This window comes from Lethenteron reissneri, chromosome 15 (genome assembly GCF_015708825.2).
Source record: "Lethenteron reissneri isolate LAM-NWPU_2019-01 chromosome 15, ASM1570882v1, whole genome shotgun sequence".
Classification (NCBI taxonomy): Eukaryota; Metazoa; Chordata; class Hyperoartia; order Petromyzontiformes; family Petromyzontidae; genus Lethenteron; species Lethenteron reissneri.
Window position 1 is genome coordinate 696,753 of NC_083793.1, and position 21,802 is coordinate 718,554.

Here is a 21,802-nt window from a genome sequence, read left to right on the forward strand (position 1 = left end):
GACGGATGGATGGAAGCTGACTGATAAGGAGTGACAGATGATGGATGCTGACTGATGAGGAGTGATGGATGGATGCTGACTGATGAGGAGTGACGGATGAAAGGATGCTGACTGATGAGGAGCGAACTCTGGATGATCGAATGAGCGCTGTGCGGGCGTACCCGTCCACCTGTGTGCGGACCTCGATGACCCGGAAGCGCTGGCGCCCCACGGCCTTCAGCTTGACGGACTCGACGCCGTGCTCCGACTCTACGCTGCACTGCACGATCTCCGCCGTCGTGCCCAGCTCCGATGCCACAGGCTGCCCCGACGTGGGCTCCAGGCTGCGCAAACACAGATGCACGCACGCTCAGCCGTACACATCGGCGGTGATCGTGACGCACCGCCGCACGATATTCGCTCACGGCAGCAAATTCCCCCTCCAAGCTCTGCTGTCCTGTATGTGCGACGGTGTAATTGGCCGATTAATGAGCGCTTACGTGTGGGAGGAAACCAGAACATCTGGAGAAAACCAACGTTTGCGGGGGGCAACAGTCTATCCCACAAAGACGGAACAGGTGGAGTCATCGTTTTCCGTGCCGCCTTCTCCCGGCGAGCCGAGGGTACGGCGCCTCGGTGCCCATTTGCGCGACTCACGGGGGCTCGCTGCCTCCGAGGCGCTGGACGGCGGGCCACGTGCGTAGCCACCGCCGTACGCGTAAGGGGTCGCCCCCCCTCCTGTGATGTGATGAACCATCATGATCCCGGGTTGTGGTTTCACTTAGGAATCCATTATTTATTGTTCTAATTTGTACCGTTTCATTTATTGCTTGTCAATTACATTCTGTTCTGCTTGTTTGCACTCCTTTGTACCATTTGCATGTAATATACACGTTCTTTCTCTCTCTCTCTCTACAGCCCGACGTCCTCTCTCAAAGACGTCAGCTCTCTCCGTGATATTTACTCAACGACCTTGCTTTTAGATACTCCTCCCAATTGCACCCAATTCTTAAAATTTCCGATGCAACTTAATTAGCCGTCTTCCCCGGCTTCTTGTACCTATAACTTTCCCAGTCAAAACTTGACATTCAGTCTCTTGTTTTCTCATTACATGTCCAAGAAATCGAACTTGCCTTTCTGTATTTTTTGAACCTGCTATCCATAATGCATTTCCGTCACTCAACTTGTTTGTCCATGAAATTTTTAACATCCTGAATAAAATAGCACATTTTTGTTGTTATTTTCCGAATTCCACATCCATACAGGGGAACAGACCCGCATATGTAACACTCCAGTATTCTAATTCTTGTTGTCATTAATAATTGGTCACTTTTCAATACATTATTGACAACATTGTAGATAATACGTTATTACATGCATGGTTGTGTGCTTGTATCTCGAGTGTGAGAATAAACTGTAATTGGTCACATGGGAGAGTGTTGTTCACGAGTGCCCAGTGAAACTGGTACGGCAGCAACGGTGTGGCCATAACCACACCTCCCTTTGTCCCACCAGAGACAATGTGGTCATGCCACTGGGTACTCACTTTAGGCTGAAATGATCCAGAAAAATCTCAAAACAGTCATTAGCATCGTTGGGGAGAATATAAGTAACGAAATAGATCAGAAGCCAATAGGCTTCTTTCATACAGAGTGGCCCAAAAGTCAGGACACACAGGGTTATTTAATTTATTTTAACACAGGCATGCTGTGGGTAATTGGTACAAATGGCAATTTTTGATCGTGTATATTAGTCCAAAACTTAAAGACAACCTAAGGTAAAACCTGGAAATTCTAAGTATAGCAGCATCAACACCCACTCTGGGGTGGAAGGCTGCACCGTCAAGCCCCTTATTCAAAGTTAATTTGTAAATTCCAGCTTTTATCTCTCATCGACTTTCCCTATTCTACTAGACAAAGCAATGAAAGCCCCATGCATTAAATTAGCTTTTATCTTTCAATGTTTGCTTCAATGGTATAAATATCAGGTGATGTGTATTAATTTGGTTGGGTAGGTGGATAATTTTGCATTGCAGGTGATATAGCGGCCATAAGCTATTATATATGAAGACATAAATTCTTTTTTCGTAATTTTAATAGGTTTTATTTTTGTTATAAATCCCAAGTGAACTATCGGCATCAGTGTCTTGGGACCACGAATTCCAATGCGCAACGCTCACGGCAAGCAGGGTGCATCACATTTTGTCAAGAGGACGGCTTACGGCAGACGATGTCACAGAATCACGTCGGAAATCGCTTAAATTAGGGTTCTTATCCACACCACGTGATTAACAATAATTGAGTAAATATGCTATATTTGCTATTCTGGCAGCGCGAGGCTATGACGAAGGAGGGCATTACGGTTCACACAGTCCACAGCAGTTTCATAGTGGGAGGCGATGTCACTGTCTGTCATCCCAACGGAGACATTTGGCCAGAGGCGGTTTCTTCATTAGGGCAATTGGGCGACGCACCACCAATGTCATTCAACCACAGAGTCACGCTAGCCGTCACTGTGCCTCTGGATATAGTCCAATCAGCGTCATGTCACGTTCTGGACTACCGCCTCTTTTTGGGCGATTTCACTCCGGCTGAGAATCGCCCCGAGTGGCCCCATAGACTTACATTCAAAGATGTTTTTTTTCGAACGGCGGGCGCTCCAATGCATTCTCTATGGCTTCCGGGAGGGCTCGCACTAACGTGCTTACGTCATCATACGTAAGCACGTTTCATCCAACAATATAATTTGTCGCCACCTAGTGGAATCTTTAATAAAAGAAACTTGAGTGGATTGTATTAATAGTGAGTATAGAAACAAACAAGATGTATTGTAAGAGTTACTTTATTTTTCATTAATATTAATGAAGTGAATTTGCATTTACATGCTTAAGCTGTTAATTTATCCATTGCATGGGTGGACCTTATCCTTATCAATCATCCAGACATTTGCCCCCCCTGAGAGATTTTGCAGGAGCCGCCACTGCATTTGGCGGAATTTTTTTCAAATGTGGAAAATCTTGACCATGACATCGGTACACAATGGCCTCCGCTTCTCAAAGCGAGTAGCAGGACCTGCAGTGTCGCCCACGGCCTGCCACGCTTGAATCACGAGCCCCACAAAGAACTACGACCGCTGGGCGATGTCACCCCAACGAGCGATGACCGCTAGCCCACGTCGCGCCAACGAGCGACGATCGCGTGACCGCTGGGCCACGTCACCGCCACCCCGAGCGATGCAAGTTCGCACGGCACGTCCCCCGAGGAGCGCTCGTCCAAAGGAACCAAATCGCAGGTTTGGTTCACAGGTCACATTTGCCAAAGGGTAAATGGAGATCAAATTCAACCCGATGGGTTTTTGTGCAGTCATTGGTGACTGTGGTAAGGACCATCAACTTTCCATACTTGAGAACATGATTTAACCAAAGATGAGTGGATTGACCCCAGGATGAGTGGAGGGATTCCAGCCGAGGGATTCCAGCCGAGGATCTCAGCAGCGTTGGTTTGGAGTGTTGATGAACAGTCTGTTCATCATCGCTATCTCCCATGTTCTATTCGCTGCTCGATTAATGTATTCTCACATCGCAGCTGGTCCCATGATACCACGATCCATTTCGCTGTGCGGTCTTCTGAAATAATTTTTATAAGTGTGACAAGAGGCTAACGTTCCTGTAATTCTTTAAACATCTCCCTTTTTGAACAGAAGCATCATCTTTTAATGCAAGCATTTGGTCAATTAGGCTGATCTTTTTGATCCAATAGCTGGTTCCGCTGCTTTGATTATAATATCCAGATTTGTTCCATCTGGTCTGGAAATCAAAGTAAGTAAAGATGTCTGGAAAGAGGCGATTAAGTGTAAGTGATAGCAGAAATATCTTCTAAAGCATTTATCTTGGATATAAGCAATGTACAGTATTATTTATATCACAACTTATCTCGAGTATTCTAAATTATTCATCATAAAACAATAGATTTCCCGCAAACACGTGCTTAAAAGAGGTTTTCTGCATTCTTAAGTGTTATATTATTATGTCTTGGGGCCACATTTTTATCCTGTCGGAATGCATCTCCAATGATCTAATGGAAGTCAATGGGCAAATAGGGCTCCATATTCGGAATATTGCTTCATGGACAACTTTTCAGGAACGTTTCGGTTCCGTATACGATGAATGCCCGTCGAGTCAAACAACGCCCGCGACCCTACACAGTGTGGATAACCCCTCAGCCAGCAGTGGATTTACACGCACATCGTCTTAATGTGTTCATTAGAAGGGCTGAGACCCATATTGAGAACTGTGTTTAATCGTTTAATCACCAACTGAGGTTTTGAATAAACAACTGCGATACTCACTTTTATTACTAAAGCTACGCAGTATTTGTTCTCTCGCTTGGCAATGCACCCTCCCTCAAGCGTACGGCCAAATCGGTTGAAGCGGAAGCACAATGGCTGTGCAATCGCAACTTCACCACCGAGCGAAACGTATAATTACCCAGGCCTCGGAGAGGCGTACCCAGGTATCTTTACGATTCATAGTTTGTTGCTAATGCCCGAGACACGGGGAGCCACACGGAGGAAGGCAGCGTGCATAATCCGCCCGTTGTTAATACGAGTCTCCAATATGAAATTTAATTATCTTAACAATGAAAATTGTTATCCTCTTAAATCTGTATAAGCCGAGGTTTTGCACCAAATTTCCATTCATGCCAGTGCATTTAGCTAGCATGATGAATAATATGCAGCTCCGGTCGCTATTCATGAGCGAGGCGTGCCCTCTGCAACCCGCCGCTGACTCATTCATCTTCCCGTTGCGAAGCAGGCGGGGGATCGCTGCTCCTCGCATTGCCTCCTCGTAAGCGCCGTTATCATCGCGGGCAGTGACATTTACAATGTTCTGACCCCACGTATCAAACTGTGGAAGAACAAAAATAAACCCCCGTTAAATACTGAGTTCAACTTGACTTAGCTAACACTAAACGGACCCCCCTTCTCTACCATCATGCGCTGTTGGCAAGGTTGTTGAATGCGTGCGTTCCATTTCAATGTACACAACAGAAACACGAACTGTCCTGCTGGAAGAAAAACTAATAACGCCCACTGCAATTTCCACACAGTATTTAGGGCTCGTTTTTTAACGCTTTTCAACAAAGGTTGAATGCTTGAATGCATTAGTTCCATCCGTCCGTCTAGAACGAGGGGTTACAACAGCTCTTGTAAACATGACACGGCCCGAGCAGAAGCGCGCTCGCCGCTTGTCACAGAGGTTCGCGGTGCGAAGGCAGCGGCCGCCCCAGTTACTCCTGCCGTGTGTCATAACCACAATCACGCTAGGAGCCGTCCACTTCACGATGAACATTAAAGATTCCCCCACGTCATTCGCAAGAGGAGGCCATTGTGTGCTGGCATCAGGGTCCAGATTTGTCATGTTCGAAAGTTACACCGCAAATTACTCAATTGGGAATATACATAGTAATAATGCCCATTTGCAGGCCAGGAGCTGAGACGCCTTGTGCCCACAGGGGCACCTGCCACTGGGGGTGCCCTTCAAAAGAGTTGAGTTAAGATGTTGTGTGATGTGCTCTGAGACACCCCGGATTATTGGGTGACAGCAGAACTGAATCATTACCATTATTATTATTATCATCATCATCATTTAAGATGACACAATATGAACAACATTTCCCTTTAAAGTTCAATTGCTATTCAGGGTTGAGCAATACTCGGTGAAAACAAATCCAGCGCTATTTGATGCTTGCACAATGGACACAAGACCAGGAGGCCGGGTGGTTAAGGCGACGCATTGCGAATCCGTTGCGCTCTGCACGCGTGAGTTCAAATCCCACCTTTGTCGCGATAATTTCCTTGCACCTCCGATTAGCACGGTTGGCTGCGTACAGTGCGAGAAAGTTCAGTGTATATCCATACATACAAACCTGTAACATTGAAACATCGATTTCAGCCTTCGAGGAGGACTCTACAGCGCAGTCATGGCGCCTCCTTGTGATATCGCTGGTGGATGACTTCCTCAAGCGTGCTACGACATCGCTGCTTATCAATTCGTCAATTGAAGTAGAATTGTTCTCACAATCCGCCCGTTGAAAGAGATGCGACATTCACCACAGCGTCATGCGAGGTAGAAAGGTCACACATGCATGGAATCTACAACGCATTGATACAACTCTTTTTTTATTCAAATAATTTACCTGGATAATCCCATCAAATGGAATATCTGGCAAGTTTTCCAGAACCAAAGCGTGCTACGTTGACCTAGCGAGACATCGGAATCTGGCTTTGGGTGAAGCAGGCCCAGCCACAATGACGAGTTAACTGCGTGTGACATCTCTTGGTACACCGAGGATTGACATAGCGTTCCACGTCATCAGTGCATTTCAATGCAAGCAGCACGGCTCAGCTTCTGCAGTGGAAAAACAAACTGGGTGCCTCCTGCCCAGTACCGTGCTCGCCAATGCACAAAAGAGACACTCGGAGAGCACCACACAATCAATCTGTGCTTCGCAGATGACCGCAATTTGCATTCAGGCAGCTCCCTAAAGTGGCCAAGTCGATGTTTTACTGCCAAATAAATTCCCATTCGAACAGCATTATCCCTTTGAATGGTCCACGTTGCATATTAATATATGCAACACTGACATATTTGCATATCAAACGTGAGTGAATCAGAACACTAACATTTTATCCTCTGTGCAGGTGAATGCATCATTTTTGTAGAGGCATAAAAAGTATAAAAGAAAATATAAATAGGAACAAAGGGAGTCCTGATTTCCCTCGTATTAAAAAAAATACGTGACTTTTTTATCATGTCATAAACTACACAGACGTAGAGCAGTGGAACAGCAGTTCAATCAATTCCGGCCACCGAAATTCAATTCCCTGCCATGGCTAACATCAGCAGCGAAATCCAAACCAATCCTGGCTACCTGCAAGTGACAACATCGTTCTCCTACAGCTGTTCTCCGGCTAGGGGGGAAATGTATCCGTTTTGTGAGATACGGCCGACTGGCACGGCGTGCACAAAGACAAAGATCTCCCGTATAGCCTTAACAAACCGTTGGGGCAAGTGCTGTTAACGGGCACCTATGAAGGCTGGCACGGCACACGAGGGGGTGGGTGCCCAACACCACGCTGAGCTAACTTTGTGTCCCGAGTGGCGATATTCATACACCGCACTAGGTACTTGAGGTTGAGTCACGCGAACACATACACACGTGCACACACCTGTAGGCCAGCACCCCGAAGGTGCGGTCGTTGAGCACCAGGTTGCGGATGAGTGACACCTCCTGGGGGCGGAACAGGTGCAGCGGCAGCGTCTGTCCCGGGATGAGCATGGTCAGGCCGCCCGACAGCAGCGGCACCGACTGGCAGCTCTCCTCGTCGTGCACCGTGCGTCCGCTGTACTCCTGCAGGTCCGTGCCCAGGTACTGCAAACACAGCAGCAGCCCCCCGTATAGCCACGCAGACGCTTGGTGCAAGTACTGTTAGCGAACACCTATGCGGGGCCGGCATGGTGCCACACCGAGGGGGGATGTTTACACACCGGGCCAGCTACTCTTCTAAGGTTGAGTCAACCTAGACGAGGCCAAGACCGGTTCAGATTATTCATTGCCGATGTTGGCTGTGAGCAGAAATCTAACTCTGGTCGTCGGGTGTGTAGTGCAACGCAGTACCCACTCCCGTGGCACGCGCACAGAAGCATGCGCAGCGTAACACTCACCTAACCTGAAATGGTTTGCCCAGACCACTACTGGTGGAAGACTATTTCATGCCGAGGCCACCTAGTGGCTATTCCATGCTGGTCGCACGTCTTGGAGGAGGTGGGGAGCAAAATCACTTTATTTTGTTGGGGATTAATTCAAAGCCTAATAATTACCCAACACACATACACATTAACAAGTGAGTTGGTGACGCTGCCAAGTTGGCAGTGGTGCACGAGCACAAGGAGCAGAGACTCGGCAGGTTCGTCAATATCACCGTGGGATTAAAAGGAGTAAAAGACGACATATTGGGCAATGACCCAGAGCACATAAAAACAAATGATGATGGGACATTGTCCCAAACTTCGCCTGTGGTATATTTCCCTTTAACAGCCACAGCATTATTGACGTTTTGAGTTAAAAAAACACTGCATTACTGTAAATGATTTGTGTTGGCTGTCTAGGCCTCTGCAGATCTTCCCTTCTTGCCTGAATGTTACGCAGAAATTGTGGTGGAATAGGACCAATTCCATGTCATAGGCATCGGCTATACGATGGTGAATCTCACCGATGCTGGCGGCTGTCGGTCAATTTCATCTCGTCGGTTTCCATGTGGACACTGCCAAAGAGCTCCGATAAACATTTAAACCACTAAAAGGTATCAACACTAAAAACTAAACATTTTTTTACCAGGTAAGGCCCACTGAGTTAAATAGCTCTTTTTCAGAAGCAACCTGGCCACAAATGATAGTTCAACGAAGTGGATTTGTCACGTGGGAATGTATAGCAGCCAAATACTCTAAAACGCACGTTTATAAACATGGAGGGAAAAACCAGAAGTCCTGGAGAAAAATCCAAACAGCCACAGGGAGAGAGAACATGCAAACTCGAAATATACAGCAGTAAGGGTCAGAATCGAACCGACGACCTCCTGTATACCAGGCGAGGTAGTTAACATCTCGCCACCATGCTGCCCCTAAGAACCCAACAGTGCGTCTCTCTGTGCAAAACAACATGTACTGACTGTCCATTGCCCATGGGCGTTGCAAAGCAGCAATACTTCACGAGTACAGGAGCTATTCAAGCAGGCAAACTCTTGGCTGGTTTGGCTTTGTGAGTTATAGTTAATGTGACAGCACATGATCAGTTTGTACACAAAGAGATACATCTGGAATCTGGCCATGGGCACACGATTATAATTTATTACATACATACAACAGCATTACGCTTGCAAGAAATCACTGGGTTCCAAACTCAGTCATGTCTAGTGTTGACAGGCTGCCCCGAAGGGGCCTAGTATATGTTTACATCCAGCTCCATCCAGTAATACAGAATACCAAGATGCCAAATGAAAACATTTCTGTGGCTATAGCTCTCCCACGTGTTTACGGATTGCACCACGAGTTGTTCGGCATTCCGTCCGACGTTTCGCTCCACGTGCCAGTTAGCTTTAGCTCCTGGGCACGACTGTGATAATCTCCCTGGGTGGATTCCCCGCGGCTGTGATGGAAGGATCATGGCACGCGTACCGAGTGCAGCGCGGGCAAGGTGGAGTCGAAGTTGATGATGGTTGGGCTTTCCCCGTCATCGCTCTCGTCTCCCGGGTCCACCTCCAACTCACTCTCCTCCTCCTCCACCTCCCCCTCCACGTCCTCCACATCCTCCAGTTCTGCACAGAGAGCCACAAAACAAAGATCCCCCGTGTAGCCTTCACAGACTGTTGGGGCAAGTGCTGTTAGCGAGCACCTGTGAAGACCGGCACGGCACACGAGGGGGTGGGTGGCCAGCACCACGCCCGGCCGCCTTTGTCTCCCCAGTCGCAATGTTTACACATCGCACCAGGAACTCATTTGAGGCCGAGTCCCAGGACCGGTTCAGATAATCGTCGCTGGTGTTGGCCGTGAACGGGAATCGAACTCGGATGGTCTGTCAACCCCTTATCAGTGCCTACCTTATTACAGACCAATTCAGACCTTATTGGTCACCCCGTGCCCCTATAAATATCAACGTTCACCCTACAACGTCCCACCATCACAAGAGAGAAACACAAATAGACAACATTGTTTGCCCGTATTCAAACGTCTGTACGCCGTATGGATCTGAAAACGACATTTCAATGTACAAGAATGCGGGTGAACCGTATGGGTTGAGAGGGGTATGGGTTTGGTAGCGCTACACGCTACCCTACACCACTCACCCTGCGTCACCCTCACCGCCTGGCACGTGGTGCAGGTCGCAGCAGGGAATGTTCGCGGTGCCAATTGATGGACGAGCCGTGAAGGCTGCCCCCCACGCGTGACGGCGGCCGTGATGATGATCTCCTCCTCTGTGCCCGTATTAAACCACCAGCACCACCATCATCACCATCGGGGTGCTGATATGGCCGAGCGGTTGCACGTTCGCCGCACGTTAGAGGTTCGCGATTATATTCCAGCAGCGGCGCTGATAAATAAACACAGCGGATGTGATTAACCTCGGATCTGTGTGCGTCGTCTGCTTCGCTTGGGGATGGTAAAGATCCCGTGGCGTCGAGATCAACAATTGACACACTACACACACACACATCCGAGTTGGCCAAATTAAGAGAAATCGAACATGTATGGATGTCGTGGAGACGTCACTGGCTGGGTTAAATCTATGGAGTCTCTAAAGCCAAGAAACATTAACTTCGACTGAAATAAAATGACTCTACAGCCTGTAGCTTTGCGCGGTTATAACAAAACTCTTGGGTTCACCAAACATCCAATCCCATCGTAGTGAATGCACCTAACCACACTGGGTGGAGATAAATACCAGAATATAAATACCAGACTTGTTTAGGATGTGCTCGGCGGCCAGCTCAACCTGTGAACACATCACCACACTTCCTCTTTCTCGATGTGCGTGCGCGTTTGTGTACAGGGCCACTTCCACATTCCGATCTTGAGCCGGCAGTGGCTGCAGATGCATGGCAGGACCCAGTCCATCCTCAATGTACACAACAATCACCGATTGACATCGCCACATCTGGTGGTGATCACAAACGAGGGTAACTAAAGGCCGAGACGCTGTGTTGCTGGAGGGCGACTGCCCAGGAGCCTCCTCCTCCACAGACGTCGATGTTGACACCGCTGGTACCAATCACTGGCAGGTCCACTGCAGCCCCGTTCACATCAGCTCCATCTCTTCTCTAGGCCGAAATCGCGCCAGTGTGTCATGCCCCTCTATCCGGACAGAAGCAGATTGGGCAAGCGGTCTGCTCCCACTCGCTCCCTCACACAGGGCAAGCTGTCTGGGGCAAGCAGACGGCTCACACCACTCGCTCCCTCACACAGGGCAAGCTGTCTGGGGCAAGCAGACGGCTCACCCCACTCGCTCCCTCACTCACACAGGCCCCTGCCGCCGCGTACCCGGCATCTGCTGCAGGTAGTGGCGTAGCCCCTCGCGATCGTCGTCCTCGTCGTCGGCCATGTCTCGCGCTGCCCGCGAGCGCGTGCTTTGTTAATTGGCGAGTTAATTGAGACGAACGCGCGAGTGATTGTAGCCACTGCCGCTGTCAGCCACTACGCACTTGGATATCCGCCCGCGTGTTTACGGCTCTGCAGCAGACGCGGAAAGGGCGGAGCCAAGACAGGAAGTGGGCGGGGTAACCCATAAATGGGCGGGGCCAAGATGGGAAGTGGGCGGGGCCAAGATGGAAGTGGGCGGGGTTACTCATGAATGGGCGGGGCCAAGACAGGAAGTGGATGGGGCCAAGACAGGAAGTGGGCGGGGTTACCCATGAATGGGCGGGGCCCAGACAGAAAGTGGGCGTGGTTACTCATGAACGGGCGAGACCAAGACGGGAAGTGGGCGGGACCAAGACGGGAAGTGGGCGGGGTTACCCATAAATGGGCGGGGCCAAGATGGGAAGTGGGCGGGACAACTTTCGGAGAGGGGCGGGGTCAATACGCAAAGTGGGCGGTGCTACCCGGGATTGGGCGGGGCAAAGATGACGAGATGGTCGCGGTCGAAGGGCAGTAGGCGGGGCTACGCGAGTGGTGGGCGGGGCTACGCGAGTGGTGGGCGGGGCTAGAATCTGAGAGGGGCGGGGCACCATGAGGAAGGGTTCCCGATTCAAGGTCACGGTTCTGGGTAACGAAACGTCGAACTAAGTTATGTTTCCTTTCACTGTGTGCTCCACCCACCCCGTGCGGTGACGGGAGTGGGGGCGTGCGAGAGCGAGGAGGCGGCGCGTAGCCGCGGCGACCCGGACCTGCTCCCCGGTAGCGAACCGGGCCGCGTGACCCCTGTCCGCGTGACCCCTGTCCGCGTGACCCCTGGCGATCTCTGCGGGGAGAGCGGCGCGCGCGTGCCCGCCACGTGCGTGTTGGGGGCGAGCGGTGGTGCAGCGGTTAGCGCGTTGCGCTACGAACCTGGCGAACCGAGTTCGATTCCAGCTCACGGCCACCAACACCGATTATCTGAACCGGTGCCGGGCATCCCCTAGGTTGACGCGGCCTCTAATGAGTAACTGTTGCGGTGTGTAGTAAACATTGCCACTGGGGAGACAAAGGCGGTCGGCCGTGGTGCAGGCCACCCAACCCTCTCGTGTGCTGTTCAGGCCTTCATAGGTGCTCGCTAACAGCACTTGCCCCAACAGTCTGTTACGGCTATACGGGGGATCTTTGTGTGCTGTGTGCAACATCAACAGCAGCAGCAACATCGGCAGCATCAGCAGCAACATCGGCAGCATCATCAGCAGCAACAACAGCAGCGTGAATGAACACGAGGGAGTTCCTCGCCTGTCTGGCGGTGAGTGCGACCTCGTGTCTCACGCACAGCACACCTGCTGTGTCAATCACACACACACACGCCTGCTGTGCCTGCTGTGTCAATCATACACACACACACACGTGTGTGTTGTGTCAATCACACACACACACGTTTGTTGTGTCAATCACACACACACACGTGTGTGTTGTGTGAAGGGAGACGCGTGTGTGTGTGTTGTGTCAATCACACACACACACGCCTGCTGTGCCTGCTGTGTCAATCACACACACACACGTGTGTGTTGTGTGAAGGGAGACGCGTGTGTGTATGTTGTGTCACACACGTGTGTGTTGTCTAAATGGAGAAACACGTGGTGCGTTGTCTCAATCAAACACGTGTTTTATGTTAACATGGTTTACCTATGAAGAAAACAATGCTTGGAATGGGCAACCACCCGTGGCATTATGGCACAGGTTATTGTCGTTGGATGCAGCGCGCGGGGCTGCTTGGTAGGTGGTGTGCAGCTGAGCGAGTAAAATTCAGCGACATCCATTGCATTGTACCGCACTCCCAAGCTCCCCACTCCTCTCCAAGTCGCACTGACCGACGTGGTGAAGTATGGTCAAATAACCCCCCACTGTCCGTACCGCGTGCAAGACAACCACAGCTGACGTTGCACAAAGTGGCAACCAAAGGAGGGAGTGCGCCCCAGAGGACGGCCATGGAGGAGACGGAGCGATGGAATCAGCTGTTTTGCAGCAGGGGCTAGGTGGATTGTTGCACCGCAGGCCCTAGAAGGCCAGCGATAGCGGTGGATTGGTTGACTATGGCTGGCAATGGTGAACAGCACTTGGCACAGCCGGTTGTGGTGGGACAAAGTGTGGGTACGTTCACCTCTTCCAGCGTGGAAAAGGGTGGTAAAGGCGGGAAGGTGAACCAGTGGCGGGTCACGAGGACTGCAGGTCGCTGTCGTCGCCGCCGGGAGTCGATCGATGGGCTGGTGGCGGGCCCTTCTGCTAGCAGTGGCAAGAGCAAGTCATTGCAGGGCCGCACCTTTACCCCGTGCGTGTGTGCGCGCGTTTGGCAGGCCGGGGGGCTGGCGGGTGCGAGCGTGGACCTGACGCTCTTCCCGCTGGACACGCTCAAGACGCGCCTGCAGAGCGCCCAGGGCTTCGCGCGTGCCGGCGGCTTCCGTGGCGTCTACGCGGGCGTCCCCTCGGCGGCCGTCGGCTCCTTCCCCAACGGTGCCGGCCGCTCGCCCGTCACGGCCTCTCGGCCTCCGCCCCCAACCGCTCCGACCCACGGGGCACGGGGCCGGGGCAGCGGCTCTCATGCCACTGCCCCGGCCCCGAGCCGAGCCGGCACGTGGTCCTCGCGGTGCCGATGGTTTTCCACAGGCGAGCCACGCTAAGCCAGAACCAAACCAAGCTACGCTGGCCTCGTACAAAAAATGAATCTGGCTCAGGGCCAAGCGGAGCCAATTCATATTTTCGTTCATACATTGCGTCGGTCAATGCGCTTGCGGACTCGTTCATTGCCTGTGACGTCAGCGGTATGGCTCGGTAAGGCCACGGCGTGGCTCGGTTGTGCAGTGGAGAAGTGGCATCAGCCTCCACTCAGACTACAATCCCACAGTGCATGGGCAAGTGCAGTGCTTCTTAAACTCAAGAGCCGGGACCTCCAGAAGGTCCCGCTGTCCCTCACGGAAGCCGTGTGTTCATTCGTCAGCCGGTCGAATTTCACAAATACGTGCGGTCTGCCAAAATGAAACAGCGGGACTGACCACCTGGGTTGCGTCGTCCATGCAGCATGAGTTAAACCAAATTGTAATCATTGCCCAAACGTAATGTGTTTATGCTGGTTTGTTTTACTCCTTAACTGTTGCGTTTAACACGAGTCTCTCGAGTTATTGTGGATTTTGCGGGAGGGTCACACGGCATCTCCGGACAGGAGGGAGCTGACGGAATGCGCGTGGCCGCGTGTTGTTGCAGCCGCCGCATTCTTCGTGACCTACGAGACTGTGAAGGCCGCTCTGGGCAGCTCGCCCCTGTCACACATGGCAGCTGCCTCCATCGGAGAAGCCGTGAGGAGCATTTCACAACTCCGCATGTCGCACACCCAGAACGCGCCCGATATTCAGATCTCACAAGCTCCGCAGGGTTGAACCCGGGCAGCTCCCATGCATGGCAGGTCGTCACTGGGGTGCGGGGACACGTGGTGGTTAGGGTGAGGGTTTGGCGCACGCACAGTGCAGCCTGCGCGTCCCCAGCCGGAGTGTCTCATCCACGTCTGTGTGTCCCTTGTGGGGAGCGGCGGCGCAGCGGTTAGCGCATTGTGCTACGAACCTGGCGATCCGAGTTCGATTCCCGCTGGTGGGCAACACCAGTGAGTATTATCTGAACCGGTCCTTGGCCTTCCCTAGGTCGACTCGGTATCAAATGAGCACCTGGTGTGCTGTGTAAACATCGCCACTGGGGAGACAAAGGCAGCCGGGCATAGTGTTGGCCCCCCACCCCTTCATGTGCTAGACCGGCCTTCATAGGTGCTCCTCGCTAACAGCATTTGTACCCAGCAGTCTGCTCAAGGCTACACAGGGGATCGTTGTCTTTTGCGTGAGCAGGTGGCGTGTCTGATCCGCGTGCCCGTGGAGGTGGTGAAGCAGCGGGCGCAGGCGACGCGAGTGGCCACCCGCCAGGTGCTGGCTGCCACGCTGCAGCGCGAGGTAACGGGGGCGCGGGGCTGACGTCCCCCGCTCGGCAAACCTCTCCTGCATCACTCGCTTAGTGTTTACGAGCGAGAGAAGAAAATAGGTCACACTGAGAAAATCCATACACTTGGAGGAATATTACAGATATGCACACGGATAGGTCAGCGATCTGCTTAACTGTCAACTACTGGCCGTCTCGTATTCCTGTAGATGGGTATCTTGCACACAAGCGATCTCTGTGCGATCCACCAACCCTGCTGAGATTGCGGGCTCTCGTGTGGTCATTGTGTCCACTGGCGTTGTGGGTTCTGGGCGGTGGTGGCTGTTCACGTGGCCTGTAATCCTACACTGTGGAGGCAGCGGGGGTTGATGGATCACACAAATGTTGTAAAACTCCCTTACCGTGGGTGTCGAAGTGCCCTACCGTAGTTTGCCAGGAGAAGGCGGTACAGCAAGTGTGGACAAATCTCAATCCGTTCCATCTATATGGGATAGAGTGTCGCCCCTTGCACGCTTGGCTTTTCTCCGGGTGCTCTTGTTTCCTACCACTTTTAGAAACGGTCATTAATTGGCTCAAAACATCTTAACGTGTTGCAGAGTTGTGTAGTGTTGAGATGCAGTTTGCATGAGCGACGCTGCTATATAAAAACCACTGGAGATCATGATGATTAAGGTGGGTGGGCATGCTGGTCCCACCATCCCTTCATGTACCATTCCGGCCTTAACAGGTGCCGCTAATAGCACGTAGCCAGACATACTGTTGAGCCTTGATAGAGGATGTTTGTGTGTGTGTGTCTGCAGGGTATCTGGGGTCTATATCGGGGATTCAAAAGCACCATCGCCAGAGAGGTATGGCCACACTCCCCCTGCCTCGAGTTTGAAGAAAGGACACCTGCTCTTAATTTAACTTTCACGTCCATTACGCGTTGACATATAGTTGAGAAACATGGTCGTTAACACTAAAAAAACCGGAACAAAAACGTATAAATGTGCATAGGAGCGTGGAGAGCTACAAGCTTGGAATTATATTGAGACAGAAGGAGAAAACAATGGATGAGAGAACATACACAAGTGAAGGACACCATACACATTTAAAGAAAATTAAGCGGACTTGGGCAAGACAGGTTGCTAGAAGGCTTGATGGCCAATGTCCAAGGACGGTAGTGATTGGAGTGGCAGTTAAAGAATGCATCACATCCAAATGTACGTCCACCTCGGAGATGGAATGATGAAATAAGCTCAGCTTTGAAGGCCTGAATCCAGCAGTCAATTGATCTTGGCCGATGATGGTTTGTGGGAGAGTCCCGACAGGTCTTGAGAATCTTTACGTGGTGGGTATTGCCTGGAATGGCCCAGGCCCAAGGCAAGCCTGTGTGTCTCTTGGGTTGTGTTCATCACGCGGCGGACTCCGTGAACACCGCGCGGTGGATCGCGACGATCAACAAAGCGGTAGAATAGAACAATAGATAGATTTTCAAATTAAAGAATTGTGTTACCTGCACTTACTGAGAAGTCCAGCAGTGTGCATTACTGATGCTTTCAGAGAGCAAAACGTGTGTGTGTTTCTGTCCCGTTTTAGATCCCATTCTCCTTTGTCCAGTTTCCACTGTGGGAGTTATTGAAGGTGAGCAGCGGTGAATGCGCTATTCAGCCGAAACAACAACAATTTGTGTACCAAGGAATGAGTGGATGTATATTTCGTTTTGTTGATCATGGGAGTTATTTAATGTATTTCATGCTGGTCAGTGTGGGTTGGTGAAGGTGGGGACACTGGATGTGGGAGCATAGAAGCACAGTAGACCAATGGATTTTTCCATGCTGCTGTCTGTCCTATCCAAGCACTCTGCAGGCTCAACCCTAATTATCTTCCGAGATCTGAGGAGATCGGGCACATCCCAGCTGATTTGGTCACAGTCTTCTTCACCAGCTGCCCAAGCCACGCTTGGCAGCCTAGAGCACGTAGTAACGTGCCATCACAAGGCCCGCAAGCTTGAAACCTGCGCTCCGTTAAAGTGTGGCCCGATGCAGCCTTGAGCCCACTGGAAACAGGACACACCAGCCCCACGTTCCCTGCTGAGTGAGCGAGCGAGTGATTGACACCAGTTCCCCATTAATGCACTCGAGCTCCGATTAACACGGTTGGCTACGTACGGTGTGAAAGAAGTTCAACATACATGCATGCTGCCCCACGGTTGGTTTACATTGTTCATGTCCCCGGTGACCCTGTGCCCGCCAGGATAGATGGGCGATCCACCAGGGCCATGAGGTGGACTCGTGGCAAGCCGCCACGTGTGGAGCTGTGGCAGGTGCGTAGGTCTACACGTTTTCTTCCTGTACTTGCGCGTAAACGATTCTTTGGATAAGTTTCTGAAAAGATAAACTCATGTGAAGTGGCTCATTTCATATTCAATTATTTTCTTTCATTCAAAAAGAAAGTCAATCAAATTTCATTACAATTATTCTGATAATAATGATTTGTACAAACATCACTAAATAATAACTATCATCATTCTAGAGAATATAAGTAACAAAATAAGCCAACAATATGCATCTACATATCTGTCCTTCCACAAAAAATATAAACGTATCTGTTTACACATCACATCAGCCATATAGCCTTCTGGGAGTGAATCATTTCAGCAGCATTGGTTCAACACAAGCAAACCGGACCAGTTTTAACATTCAGTGTCTCAACAGCAGTCAGGCTTTCTTGCACCGATGCTGTGGTGAACTGCCAAATGTTTATGGACAAGGACATTCTCTGTTCAATCTGGGTCACATATCAGGCGTTTTCAAGTAATGTATGCGATTTTATTTCACTGTAATTTTATCTGTTGAGTTAATATCTGAAGTCAAAATATTTCCTTTGCAAAGTGCAGCTTTAAGAACGTTTTATGAGCGATACCTACAAACAGTTTGGAAACGCTGCCCGCAGGTTTGGCATGAAGTGCACCCTCTTGCACTGCATCCAGTGGCCTACAAATGATGACAGCGATAACCTGAATCATTGCAGGTGAATCCAGTTGTGTGTGGAAATTCGTGCACTTAGAGGCTGCACAGCCTGTGGCCCCTCAGGCCCTTGGAGGGAGGTTTTACGGTAGCCTCTGAAATCAAGCTGATTATTCAACAAGAATATGATATTCGGTCAAACGCTTCGTTAATAATAATTCCAACTTGTAACGTGCCGCCAAACAGTATTCGCTCACTCTCATAGAGAGAGAACGACTCAGATGCGCGAGGAGGACGAGTCACAGACGAGCGGGAAGGCAGCTACGCAGTGAACATTTGCCAAAGCTCCGCTAGGAAACCGGAGCACCCGGAGGAAGCACACGCGTGCGAGGCGGAGACACGCTGTGTCCCTCCCAGACAGAACGGGTGGCGTCCACGTGTTGGCTGTACTGCCGTCACTTGGCGAGCCAGGCTATGGCGCCTGCTCGACGCACACAGGAAGGGAGCTTTGCAACATCTGTGCGATCCACCAACCCTTGCCTCCACTGGATCACGGGCCACGAGCATATCCACCACTGCCCGGATGTTCTGGTGGGTCTGTGTGTGTATGTGTCATGGTGATTGTGTCAAAACCACTGTCTGTTTGTTCCCCGTGTGTTACTACCACAGGGGGGGTGGCCGCAGCAGTCACGACGCCATTGGACGTCGCGAAGACAAGGATCATGCTGGCCAAGGTGCGGGATCGACCCTCGACCCTCGACCCACATACTCACGGCCACGTTCGTGCCACAAATGCGAAGATAAAAAAATATGTAAAAATATAATTCTTGCATGGATCATGAGCGCAGGAATCTGGGTTAATGGACGCATTGTTGCTGAGGGTATTAACAGTGTATAGTCACGGGTGCAGCCAAAGAGCCTGGGGTGTTAACCACCAGGTGTTCTACCCTGTGTGTTGTAGAGGGATCGATGTCACTAGATTAATCCTACCCCCTCCCATCATCATGAATATAAGCCACCTGAAAGTGTAGCATTACCAAGCACAATTACAGAAAGAAGACACGAGATCCTCGTCACGGTAGCAGGACCAACGACAGATGGTCCTGCAGCAGGTCAGTGGCCGTCTAGGGCCAGGTAGGTGATGCGGTCATGCGGTCCATGACGATGCAGGCTAGTAACGAATTCTGTAATGTCTGTTGAAAGCCTGCCCTAGGTGAATGTTGGGAGTTGTGGACGTTGTTGCTGAACAGCTACATTTCATCTCTAATTTGCGTTGATGTTTTGCATTTCTGTGTCAGGCTGGAACAAACACGGCGGAAGGAAACATCACAGCAGTGCTCCTGGGCATCTGGAGGATACAGGGATTGTCTGGGTATGGGTTCTTCTGCCTCTGTTGTAAACATCATTTTTGGGGCGAAATGGCCGAGTGGCTCGGAGGGCTCATAATGGCGGTGCTAAAAGCGCTGCAGCAGGGATACGACCCTGGCTTCACATCAAGGCAGCCTTACCAAGGCTCTCAGTGGAGTTAGTTGACTACTTCAACTTGGTTACCAGTGACTACACGGAAAGTCATTGCGTCAATTTGCCTTTTCATTCAGTCTAACCGTGCTCCAAGCTCTAATGTGTAAAAACGTGATATAATGGATATTTGGTATATGGTGCTGGGTGTGAGAGGTTTTGCCAAGTTTCAGAAAGACCCTATCATCATCTTGTACCTTGATTTAAAACACAAATTAAGTGTGATTGATTTCAAATGATGGCACTTCATGTTATAAAACAGAACTCGTCTCTCGTGGCACATTTATCATTTAAAACATTGACATTTGGGTACAGTTTATTTGAACAGGATCTGGATGTGTTGGGCCCAATGTTGGTTTTCCACCATTCCCCACTCGTGCCGGTGGCACAACGTAGTTGGCATTTCGCGCTGGAGCAAGCGATACAATTGCAGCCTCCTGTCCCTCCCATGAGCCCCGGAGCAGTCGCACCGCCCGCACACTTGTGGAGCTCTGCCACCGCGTTGCAGCGCACGTCGTCAAACGCTCTCCTTGCCCCCATGCAGGCTCTTCGCTGGGCTGCTCCCCCGCGTGGCCTGGATCAGCCTGGGCGGCTTCATCTTCCTCGGGGCCTATGACAAGGCTCGCCATCTCCTGTTGCTCGCCTCGTCATAGCCGGAGCCCGTGGCCGCGGCGAGGAGCCGTTGCGACGGCTGGCTACGCCGGTGCCGCGTCAACAACGGGCACCAGCTGACTTAAAGCTTTCGTGACTGCAGGAATTCATATTCTCGGGTCTTTCGGTAAAGTCACGTAGATAGGTTATGTTTTGTTATTTTCTTTGAACCTATCTACGTGACTTTCACGAAAGACCCAAGAATATGGGCACCAGCTGGTGAACAACGGGCACCAGCTGGTGCACGTCTTCGCGGAGCTTGTGACTAAGGAGGGCCCTCTACTGGCACGTTTATGTAAATGCAGACTGGGGGTCATGTCACGATCCACCTTGCACCAGCACCCGAGCAGCCGCTACTTTTCAGGATTGTGAGAGATAGCGATGGCGTGGGGAGGCCTTCATCCAGCAGTGGATTGAGAATGGCGAGTGACGACGACGGTGGCGGCAGTGGGGTCGGGCGTGGATGCCACGGCCGTGGAGCCCCCTGGCCAGGAGAGGAGCGGCGAGGAGTCGCTCGCCGCCTCCCGAGGCCCTCTGCGTTGAGCGGCAGTCGCGGTCTCCTCTCCCCCACGGGCGGTGTGCCTCACCTTCATCCACAGAGCGCCTTGCTAGGCGCTATTTCATGGCTGGAGCGTTATAACCGAGTTTCTTTGCCGCCGTTGTGACGTCTCCCGCTGTCCCTCGCTCCGTCGCCGCGTGGTCGACGCTTATTTGTCGCCAGGCAAGAGCCCATTGAGCCCAGCAGTCGATTTCTTCAAGGGGTGACTGCATTTCCTTTGGTACGGCGAAAGAGGTCATTTCAAATATGTAAACTAAATCTAGAAAACAGAAACAAATCTGTTGATACAACTCAGAAATTTGTATTTAACAATAAAACTGAAACAATGTGTGCACTCGGCGTGTTACTTTATACAATAAACGTATTCATACTTAACATCTTTGAAGTTGCAACAGATGCTGAATGTATAGCACGTTGGCTTTCGCGACCAATATCCATAATACAGGGGAGGGGGTTAGATCGTGTAACTATAAATGTGTCGTTAAACCCGCCACCACTCGACACAGCCAATTAGTACAACACTTACTAATTGGCTGTGCCGGGTTTAACGACATTTCTATTTAGGCGATTTAACACAAGAGCATGTACTGTATTGTGGATGCTGAATTTAACGCGCTGTGTGAAATGGCATCGTATCTGAGGGCATTTGGCAACTTGATTTGACTGAGGAATGTTGCATTTCTCGGCGCGCATCTTGCCCTAAGGGGTCCTCTGCAGTGCCGAGTCGCCAGCGGCTGCTGCTGCTTTGTGTTGTAGCAGACACATCCATGCCCCTACCTACAATCACCGATTTCGCAAACCCCATAGATGTCAACCCCATACGGTTTACCCGTTTTCTTGTACAGGGAAATGTAGTTTTTGGGTCCATGCGGCATAGAGCCGTTTGAATACGGGCAACACATGTTTGTGTTTCTCTCTGGTGATGGGACTTTGTCGGATGAAGGTTGATGTTTGTCAGGGCACGGGGGGTGAGCAATACGGTGTGAATTGGTCTGCAAC

The 21,802-nt window shown here is 50.9% G+C and overlaps 2 protein-coding genes across 4 annotated transcripts in view; one reads left to right on the plus strand and one right to left on the minus strand.

Moving 5' to 3' along the window:
* Positions 1–11,284, minus strand: part of CRBN (cereblon) — a 28,970-nt gene extending 17,686 nt beyond the window's left edge. Inside the window, exons 1-4 of the mRNA XM_061551740.1 lie at positions 11,075–11,284; positions 9,215–9,354; positions 7,210–7,412; positions 162–323 (exon numbers count right to left, since the gene is read on the minus strand). Coding sequence (XP_061407724.1) covers positions 162–323; positions 7,210–7,412; positions 9,215–9,354; positions 11,075–11,135 — 566 coding nt within the window. The 5' untranslated portion in view covers positions 11,136–11,284. The remainder of the gene's footprint in view (positions 1–161; positions 324–7,209; positions 7,413–9,214; positions 9,355–11,074) is intronic.
* A 457-nt stretch (positions 11,285–11,741) lies between these two features.
* On the plus strand, positions 11,742–21,178 carry SLC25A26 (solute carrier family 25 member 26). Of its 3 annotated transcripts, XM_061551742.1 has the most exons (11): positions 11,749–11,798; positions 12,358–12,458; positions 13,507–13,663; positions 14,411–14,502; positions 15,040–15,141; positions 15,928–15,975; positions 16,706–16,750; positions 17,363–17,432; positions 18,745–18,809; positions 19,374–19,447; positions 20,138–21,178. In XM_061551742.1, the coding sequence occupies exons 2-11, from the start codon at positions 12,426–12,428 to the stop codon at positions 20,244–20,246; spliced, it is 795 nt and encodes a 264-aa protein (XP_061407726.1). In that variant the 5' UTR covers positions 11,749–11,798; positions 12,358–12,425; the 3' UTR covers positions 20,247–21,178. The 3 variants fall into 3 exon arrangements, with proteins under 3 accessions (XP_061407725.1, XP_061407727.1, XP_061407726.1); XM_061551741.1 differs by having other exon boundaries at positions 11,742–12,458; XM_061551743.1 differs by lacking the exon at positions 14,411–14,502 and having other exon boundaries at positions 11,742–12,458; positions 17,368–17,432.
* The last annotated feature ends 624 nt before the right edge of the window (positions 21,179–21,802 follow it).